General features: G+C 43.3%; 1 protein-coding gene across 1 annotated transcript in view; it reads right to left on the bottom strand.

Moving 5' to 3' along the window:
- LOC107557498 (insulin receptor substrate 2-B-like) overlaps positions 1-9,589 on the bottom strand; it is a 38,979-nt gene extending 29,390 nt beyond the window's left edge. The window contains exons 1-2 of the mRNA XM_016240929.1: positions 9,502-9,589; positions 6,034-9,420 (exon numbers count right to left, since the gene is read on the bottom strand). Coding sequence (XP_016096415.1) covers positions 6,034-9,420; positions 9,502-9,589 — 3,475 coding nt within the window. The remainder of the gene's footprint in view (positions 1-6,033; positions 9,421-9,501) is intronic.
- Between the last annotated feature and the right edge of the window lie 1,031 nt (positions 9,590-10,620).

Below are 10,620 nucleotides of genomic sequence, written 5' to 3'. Positions count from 1 at the left end.
TGTGCGCATCCGGTGTGCAGAATGATGCGCTTGAAGCAACACGGCATCAGGCTGTGACGCCATGTTGCTTCAAGCGCATCATTCTGCACACCGGATGCGCACAGTGCAAGCGCTTCGTGTTAAAAAGTGCAAAGCACAAAGGGAAGAGAAATTGATGCGTAGAGTATTATATCTGTGCAACAGTTATTGACCTTTTCTTTTAACGGTTTTAAATGTCAGTTACTGTGCACGTTAAAAACTATTTATAGTCTTTTCTACGCCCGTGTTGTGTTCTCACAGACACCCGGTAGCAAGTAACAAAATAACATTAAACTCCGACAAGATGATAAAGTCCTTTTTGCGAAATCATAGACATGTATTTACAAATCAAGTATAATGGGAACACAGAATGATCTTGAGGAGAGCTTTACCGAGCTGACTGCTGTAACTGAACGCTACCAGGGTTTAAAGACTGAACGAATGAGTGACAGACACAGCGGAGAAAAGAGTTTGTGTGAACTTTAATGTAAGGACTTAAATATTCATATGCAGCTCACATTAAGCTATGGTATGGCTTCAGAAGTAACACAGAAAAATTCGCACAATCGAGAAAAAAATTAAATTAAAAAAATCTCGGATTTTGATCGGACCTCTCCGCAGTAACGCAGAATCACTGTTTGTGAAATTAAAGTCTGACAGTAAGATCTGAAATTATTGCTTTGGTTTGTACATCAATGTGGATTGATGCATTAATTCAACCTACATGCTAAAGTGTATAAATGTTTGCAGGAGTTTTCTGCATTATAAGCATGGGAACTTTGGGAATGTGTAAACTTATGCAAAAATCCTTCAATTCCACGCCCAAATATGAGACCTGTAAAGTGTTTGTTGGATCATTTCATATACATGTATCAATATACATGACCATAGATGATAGACTGTATAAAAACAGGGACCAGACTTTAAGAAAAAAAAGCGCTGGACATATTTAAAACAGTAAATCAATATGGTGGCTCGTTATAATGTCCCTACGTTAGCTATGTTTTGTGAAAGACTAAACGCCATTGTGCATAAAAATGCCACAGAAAGTTAGTCAATATCACATGAAGAGTGCCAGTTTTCACCTCTAAAATCAGCATGATTACAAACGTGATTTTATTCAACAGTTCAATAAACAAGGTAATATTATGAGACTTACATTTTAGACACTATATTGCCTGTTTTTGCTTTATTTTGCCAACAGAAAAATTCCAAACACAGCCACAGCACTGTTTTGCGTCTCTGTGCAACATGACGGTGTTTCGTTCCTGAATGAATCAACCAATGGTTCAATCGCAATGACTCCCTTCTTAACAGTGACTTGCGGCCACCTGCTGGTGGGTTTTCGTTTTTAAAATAATTGTAAATATCAGTATTCAATGTTTTATGTTTAAAATAACTAAATATTTATGCATTTGTAACTGCAGGTTAAATGCATTCATGTCCCTCTGTGTGGAAAATTCATACAATGCAGCTTCCGTGTTTCCTCTTCATTGCAAAGATGAATTCTGATACTGATATCATTTGTTTGGTAACAGCCCAAATGTCTTTTATTCTAATTGACTGATTAAATGTAAGAATTTGACTCAAAAGATGATGCACACTTTAGAAAAAAAGGCTTTATAAAAGTAAAAATCAATTTAAACTTAATGGAAAATATTCATTTCTGTCACTGCTGTGAACTGACCACCACACGGAATATGAAGAATATCAAAATCTTTAGGAGTCAGCTGTACCTTAAGGCAGGGGTTTTCAACCCGCCCCCAGGGGGGCGCCAGCACCTGTCAAGGGGGGCGCGAGCATCAGTTAATTCAGAAACGTTCTCTTGAGAATTTATGAATATGAGTTAACAAATCTTTAGCCATCCACTAGGGGGCAATCTGACTCCCACTGCTAGTCGACAGTTAGAGCAGAGTTGTCTCGAGTATCAGTCACGCTCAGTGTTGTTGGATGTTGGGGGGGGCGCGAGTGAAATTAGACCAACTTGGGGGGCGCATGTCCTAAAAGGTTGAAAACCCCTGCCTTAAGGTACCAGCACAACACACTCTGCAAAATATTGCCTGATTATCGTTATTAAAAAAAATCCCAAAAAATAGAGACATAATTTTTTTGTCAATATCACACACCCCTATGTCATATGCACTTACAGACTTATGGACAGTTTGTATGTTTGTGAATGTGCAGGCCACACAGAGATGATGCAATCCATACATGACGCTGAGGTTCACTTTTGAGATGATTCACTGACTTTTGAAAAGACAACATAAACTGTCACTCTATAACTTAGGCAATTAGTATTTTCACTAGGGATGCTCCGATCCGCCTTTTTCGCTTTCGATACTTAGGGTTCGGTATTGGCCGATACCGATACCAGTGAAGTTTTTTTCCCTCATTTAAATAAATGTAGAATTTATATATCTCTGTGTGTGGAACTGATTATCATTCTTTCACAGTCTACTAGATACAGAGTTACAGACTACTTCATTATAAAGAAAAATAAAAACCAAATATGAAAAAATATAGGCCTATGTATATTTATAATCTATGACAAAAATGTATCAAACTAGGTTAGTGGATAATTCGGCAGCAAAAGTTATTCTAGAAAAATCAGTGCACAATAATTTTAGAAATCCAAACATTTAGTGAAAAACAATATTTTGTGGGGAACAAATAAAAGTGCTAAATATGGTAAAATGTTACACATTGCTATTTGTATTATTATAAAATAGGACAAAACAAATACAGTGCAGCACAAACTGTTTTTTATACAGTCAACCCTCATATACATATATATTTATAAGTTATGCCATTTTACAAACATATATAATGTTTGTAAAATGGTACAGCTTTTTAAATATCTGAAAGTACACTCTTAATATCAGTCAGTCAAGCATTATAATATGATAATCAAGTATTATTTAATAATAGAAGTTTAGTAATTAGAATTAAAACTTGGTAACCATGATCTTAGGACTGGTGCTGGTGCTTTTTTTGGTCATTCTGTGTTCCTGTAAAAAATACGAACAATAATACTGATAAGATATTATTATTATTATATGAATTCTACTAATAAGAACAATATAAAAACGCACTAAGGATTAATGAGCTACTGGATTCATGAATATTAATCAGGTTGTGTGCGTTCGCTCGAACGGATTTGCTGAAATCAAAACAGGGACGATACTAGGTGAGCACCAGCCAATGAGATTGTCGTTTGCGCATTAGTTCCGCCTACTACAGGAAAACCCGGCAGTTCTTAAAAGCTGAAAAATTCCAAAGGAACTACACAAATACAATAAAGTATATAGTTTACATGTAGCGCATCAATTCTGCATGTTATATAAGCTTTTCTTTTAACAGTTTTAAATGTCAGTTACTGTGCACGTTAAAAACAATTTATAGTCTCTTCTACACCCATGTTTTGTTCTCACAGACACCCGATAGCAAGTAACAAAACATTAAACTCCAGCAAGAAGATAAAGTCCTTTTTGCGAAATCATAGACATGTATTTACAAATCAAGTATAATGGGAACACAGAATGATCTTGAGGAGAGCTTTACCGAGCTGACTGCTGTAACTGAACGCTACCAGGGTTTAAAGACTGAACGAATGAGTGACAGCCACAGCGGAGAAAAGAGTTTGTGTGAACTTTAATGTAAGGACTTAAATATTCATATGCAGCTCACATTAAGCTATGGTATGGCTTCAGAAGTAACACAGAATAATTCGCACAATCGAAAAAAAAATTAAATCTCGGATTTGGATCGGCTCTCTCTGACCGATACCCGATCCGAGAAAAGTGGCACTATCGGAGCCGATACCCGATATTAATATCGGATCGGCGCATCCCTAATTTTCACCAACAAAAAAATGATTTTACATCAGTTAGTTCTATCTTTTGCTGTAGTGTGTCAGTAGGAAATATCAGTTTACATTACTAAACATTCCTTTTGCCATTAATTGTAATAATCCAGTGAAATTTGTTTGCACAAGGAGACTGACAACAGCCAGTGCTCCACACAGAGATCTGATCTCACCATCATCCAATCCGTCTGGGATTACATGAAGAAACAGAAAAAACTGAGACAACTCCAAGACACTTCAAGAATCCTACCTGCAAAGCTACCTGAAAAACTTTGTGCAAGTGCACCTAGGACAAAAGCTGTTTTTTTAATGAAAAGGGGTGGTTACACAAAATGTTGATCAGATTTAGTTAACGGAAGTTAATTGATAGATAAAATCTCACTTTAAAGCATTTTTACACAAGTGCCTAAAACTTTTCACAGTGCTGTAGTTAATGGCAAAAGGAATGTTTGGTAATGTAAACTAATATTTCCTACTGACAAACTATCAAATATCTTATAGACTTATAACCATTTTTTGTTGGTGAAAATACTAGTGGCCTAAGACTTTTGCACTGTAGTGTATATCACACTAAAACTATATAGAGAAAGTATATCACACACAACGGAAAAACTGAAAATGTATCATTTTACACATTGAAAGTGTACTTGATTCAATGTAAAATAAATGATAAATAAAACATAAGGTTTACTATAAGTACACTATCTGCAGATTGAACTCCCTGTATAACATTTAACTGTTTGTCTGAGCACTAGTCAACATTGACAGAGGGAGACCTGCTTGACATTTGTGCGATGACACAGTAATGGCCCGGAAATTACCCAGCAGTTTTAATAAACTAGTGAAGACTACTGGAATAGTATTCTACCTGCAGTGCCCCCAAAAGCATGGCAGTGTATTACGAATCATTTAGCCAATGACATATCATGCAATATTTTTTACAGCTAAACCCTGCAGTCTATATCTGTAGCTAGTTGGCGGCAATGCTGCCTGAAAATAAAGTTTCCTTTGTATCATCACCTGAGTCATACATCTACAACAGTTCTGTTTGCCAAAGGAAAAGAAGGGTACGAGAGAAAGAGAGAGGGTGAGATGCTATAAAGTTATCACTTGCTTTAAACCAACCTTTTTCACACACACATCCATCTCTTCTTCAACTATGATAAACAAATGAGTCATCTAGGGCTTGCTGAGAACACTGACTCACTAACACTTCATTCTCTCACACACCCTGCAGCAACACACACTCAGCAGCTCCTAAACAAAGTGGATATAAAAAAAAAATTACAAAATAAACATTCAGGGCAAAGGAGTTAGAGAATGCAACAGGAAGGAGATGCCAAGAGGAGGGGGTCCATTACAATAAAGTTGTGTTTTGTACACACTTAAAGGGATAGTTCACCCAAAAATGTAATTTTCTGTCATCATTTAGCCTACTCATCGATTCATTCCAAACCTCTAAGAATTACTTTCTTACTTATTTTTGACTGATTGCAGACACTATTGGAAGAGAGCTGAACTGGATGATGACATCACTGAATCAATTAACTGACTTTAGCTGGAAAAATGATTCTTTGTTATTGTCTTCTTGCATCATTGACAAACTATTTTCCTCTTTAACACTGTAAAGCTGCTTTGACAACCAGTATTGTATAAAGCGCTATAAAAATAAAGGTGACTTGACTTTCTTCCAACTACACAAAACAAGATATTTTTAAGAATGTTGCAAGTTGCAAATGTTTTTGCCCATTCAATTAAAGTCTACAGGGTGCAAACAACGTTGGACTTTTATTGCATAGACAAAAAAAAAAAACACACATTGAGATATTTAATTTTATCGTAACTATATTTTGTTACACAGAAGTCAGTCAGTCATACAGGTTTGGAACGACAAGCGAGTAAATGAATAAAGCAGCTAATCTTTTTAACTAGTCTGCTCTAAACTATTATTTAGAAATACTCCAAACTGAAACCGAGACTGACATATTCAAGAAAAGTGTCTTTTATATCAACATATTAAACACGTTTAAAACAAAGACAGACTAACTGCCAGAAAGAAAAGCTTGTTCAGAAAGAAAGAGATGATTTTAGAGAAATTTTTTTTGGAGACATGACTTTCAAGAAAAACAGTCATATTTAAAATTGCTCACCTTTAGACGCCGATGTAAGACCCTCAGATTTAATTAAATCCATGCTGACATAGGCACCATTCTCTGGGGGAGGAACGCTGGAGGATGACAAGGCAAGCGCATCATGACTGTTTCCAGGCTGGAGATCGTCTCTCAGGTCTAGGGTGATGTAGTTCAGGCCATTCTGGTGTTCCACAGGTAGAGTCCTTGCAGACCTCACAGAGGGGGAATCGGCTCTATCCAAGGAGTTTCCATGTGCACCCTCACTGCCGAATGTCACGCCGTCAGTCCAACCACAGTCAAAGTTCTGACGATTGCTGCAGCCCACCTGGTGAGCCCCACTATTGCTAGGCATGGTGCCATTGGAGTCCGTGCCACTTCCACCTGACGCTCCTGATGATGTGACAAAGGTCTCCGAGCTGTGTCTCCGCCTGCCCTGGGGATCAGCACGGACAACCTTAGGCTCAGTTGGAGGGCTGAAGGGGAAAAACTGTTGCTCCAGAACACACAGGTGCTCAAGCATGGCTGTAGGGCTCTTGGACTCCTCCTCAGGCCCAAAAGACATTTCCGTGTAGTCGTCAGGCTTACCCACCGTGAGCCCACTGCTGTGGGAAGATGAGGAGGGCCGGCTATATGAAGGAGGATTCCAGGGGGCCACCAGGGAGGGCCGTGGGGACCGACTCTTTGGTGGAAGACCATCCACCTCGACAGTCATGTAATCCTGTGGCAGCGGGGACTTGCGCTGCTCCCGGTTAATACTAAGGGTTGAGGGGGGGCAGGGAGAATATGTGGGCCGATCCCCAAATTCAATATTGATGTATTCTCCAGGGCTGGAAGGGCGCACTGCCACTTCTCCTGCTCGCAGAGAGCTGTGCAAACTTCGCCTTCCCAGGGGCAGGCGGTTCGGCCGTACGGCACGGCGATCCGTGAAGTCATTATGTTGAGAGGACTCAGAAGGTGGGCACCTGCTACTGCGATCTGGGGTGGCTGTGGGTGAAATGTAGACTGGTTTTGCTGGGGAACTCATTGGGACATAATCATCATGCTCTACCTGGTTTCTGGATGGAGCCTTGTATGAGCGAGGGAGGGAGAAATAGGGACTGTAGGATTTGGGGACACCAGGAGTGGTCAAGGCATAATAATTCTCAGCGGAAACCTTTTGAGCATTAACTGTGGAGCTGCTCTGAGACATATCTATGTATTCTGCATTCTGGCGGTCTGAGGCTCTTCGCCCCTCTGCTCGTCTGCTAATGTCAGGGCTGGATGTGACGGGAGAGTCCGTAGCCCCACTTCTACCAGGGAGCATCATCATATAGCCTTGAGAGTCCATGTGCTGGGGAACATTTAAAGCAGCACTTTGGACTTGTGCAGAGGCAGAGAGGAGGATATTTGGTTGCATAGGCATGTAGTCTGCATCACTAGCGTAGGGCAGCACACCTGCCATCATGGGCATGTACCCATCATCTTTAGGCCCGTCTGCAGGCCGTAGGCTAGGGGCCCGGTCCTGGCTGTGTTCAGAACTGGAGCTGTAGTCAGAGCAGAGGGAGGAGGAGGTAGAGACAGTTTGGACACTGCCACCCCAAGAGCTCTCAGCCACAGCCTCGTCCAGCGAGAAGGTGGTCTGGGTCATTTTCTGATAAACAGCAACTCCAGCAGCACTAGCGCCCCCAACCTGCCTGGAGAAGGAGGGTGTCCGCCTCCTTAAAGACCCCGGTCGTGAATCTTCATCTGCACTCTCATCTTTGATCGCCTCAGCTGCATTTGTTCCAAACACATCGCGATTCCAGCCCATAGCCATGTAGTCATTGAGGCAGTGCTCCTCACGGATAGGTGGTGTGTTTCCCAGGGAGTCAGGGGTGTTGCTGCGTACTCTGAAGTACCGGAAGTCTCCAGGGCTGGAGCCATACTCATCAGACGAGTTGAATCCACCATCACTTGGGGATCCACAAATGGACGCGCTGGAGGGGCGAGTGATAGTGTCTGACACAGAGCCATGCCCGCTGCTGCTGGACATGCTGATGGGACTGGTGGTAGAAGGAAAGTGTGACACTGGCAGCGAGGCAGAACGGGCATGATAAGTGGAGCTTGGTGGGGCACGAATATAGCGGGCCCCAGCCCCACTGCTACTTTCCTGTCGGCTCAGGTTAGCACGGGCTGTGTTGAGATGAATAAGGCTACCTGTCACAGAGCGAAAGGGGCGGTTCATCGTGCTTTCTCCCTCACTTGAGGTGCGGAATCGATACCCACTTGCTCCACTGCTCTTCCTGCTGGGTGGAGTGCCCACCACAGACTCGGTTCGAGACCGCCGCTGGAGCCCTGTCTGGCTGGGTGGGAGGTTGCCCAAGTGTCGTCGTGTGGTGATGAAACCCATCGGGTTGGTGCCAGAAGACTGGCTTTTGCTTCTGGGCCTGAACTCGGCAAATGCCTTCAGTGCCTTCATGGTCTCTAGAATGGTCTCGTGCATGTTCTGAGCCACCACAGAATCATCCACCTGCATCCAAACCTCCCCAGGTCCTATAGAAGAAGACCGGCCAACCTCAATGAAAAAGAAGCTCTCTGAATGGCCGCAGCGTCTAATGTTCATCAGCTGCAAGTTCACGCAAGGTGTCTCAGAGTTCAGCTTCACCAGGTGAATGCTCTTGGCAGACAGACAGAGCCTATACACGCCGATTAGATTCTTCGTCTGGCCCAAGCCCTTTGGTTTAACATTTACCTGCCACACTTCCTTAAAGTCAGTCCCAGGGGTCACAGTACCATATCCATCGTCAATCTCATCCGCGTCCACGTGGCCTCTCTTCCCCTCACTCATGAGCTCACCGAGCGCCTGGTACCACTCCTCCTGCTCCTGCTCATTCTCAGCGACAATCGCAAAGTATTCATCCTTAGTATACAAAGCAATGAGATGTTTATTCTTAGAATCCGCCCTTTTATTCACAGTGAAACACTGGTAGAGATAGATCACTCTTTTGGGGGGAGAGGCACCAGCTGATGCGGCGGCGGCGCTCGAGCGCAGAGTGTTTCGAAATTTCTTCTCACTGTCATAATATTCCAGTCTGCTCGGCCCCAGATGACTCGACGCCCGCAAGACGAAAAACCTCTTATGGCCGTGTTTCTGCTTTCTCAGATAGCCACACTTCCTAATTTCGTCCGACACGGCGGAACTGGTGTTCACAGCAGGGGAAGCGGAGTTAGTGTGTGTGTTACTCGCAGCAGAGTCCTCGAGCGCCCGGTTAAGAGAGGACGCGGATCCTTTCCTCGCCGGCGATTCCAGGTGCTGCTGCTGCTGCTGCTGTTGCTGTTCACTCGGTTGATGAAAAGCAGCGCTGCCGACATTAAGCACGGAACGGGGTTCCCCGACAGAAGTGTCGCCGTTCGCCACACTTCCTAATTTCGTCCGACACGGCGGAACTGGTGTTCACAGCAGGGGAAGCGGAGTTAGTGTGTGTGCTACTCGCAGCAGAGTCCTCGAGCGCCCGGTTAAGAGAGGACGCGGATCCTTTCCTCGCCGGCGATTCCAGGTGCTGCTGCTGCTGCTGTTGCTGTTCACTCGGTTGATGAAAAGCAGCGCTGCCGACATTAAGCACGGAACGGGGTTCCCCGACAGAAGTGTCGCCGTTTGTCGTTGCAGCTGCAGGATTAGTCCCGACAGCCCGCTGTTGCGTTTCCAACATCAACATTGCGGCTTTGCCCTCTTGGTAGCTCTCGAAATTTGCCATCAGAAAAGAGATTTAAGGTCACTTTACCTCAGGCTTATAGACTGAGACCCCATGTTTGTTTGGGGTGAACGGTGTCTCAGGCGGCGCACTTCCAAGTCTTTTCAGTGTTGAGCTTCTCTCGGCCGCCACATGAAAAGCAGGTATCCCAGCCAATGCTCCCTCGAACTCAATACCAGAAACTGCAACATGACCACATTTACCCGGTCTATTATCGGTAGATCCTCCTAGCGGGCTACCAGTCTGCTGCTCGCGCCCTGTGTACACTACGGAGCGCACACAAACACACATGACTCGTGCGTCATTCGCCTGTGGGTGGGAGGAGGCGCCCGATTGAGCGAAACGTGTGATTGAAAGCTGCTGCGACCAATCACGATGGATCTTTTCGGAACTACGTGAATGTGACTGGCCAATGGTTTCACTCGGCGTTTCACTGAACTTGCAAGGTGACGTCTGATGATTGATAGGGTTTTGTCCAATGACATTCTGTAAAGCAAGTTGCGTCATAGGGTGTCGAGCGTTCATTGGCTGTAGCGTTTGACTGAAGATTCATCCGTCCTATCACAGACGTTTTAGCTCAGCGTTGTTTGTTCCTTTTGGGATGTATATCACTTGCAAGTTTTCTATGTACGGTCAGGAGCCGATTAGCTCCCAATTAGCTTTGTTACATGGTTGCCAAACATCAGTGAATACATCCTTTTATCGCATTAATCCGATTATTAGTAGTTTGCCGGTGATTTGTAAAGTACTAACTTGCTAGCCTTACAGTACCTACAGTCTGAACGGCTGGCAATCGAGTTGGAGTTTTGTAAGTGTATGTTGAGAGAATGTCCTTGTAAATTTATATTGCTTATATATTGATATATATATATGTGTGTGTGTGTGTGTGTGTGTG

This window comes from Sinocyclocheilus grahami, unplaced genomic scaffold, assembly GCF_001515645.1.
Source record: "Sinocyclocheilus grahami isolate Dianchi unplaced genomic scaffold, SAMN03320097.WGS_v1.1 scaffold605.1, whole genome shotgun sequence".
In the NCBI taxonomy this organism is placed as follows: domain Eukaryota; kingdom Metazoa; phylum Chordata; class Actinopteri; order Cypriniformes; family Cyprinidae; genus Sinocyclocheilus; species Sinocyclocheilus grahami.
Note: the sequence above shows the minus strand (reverse complement) of the source record. Positions and strands in the feature narration are given on the sequence as shown.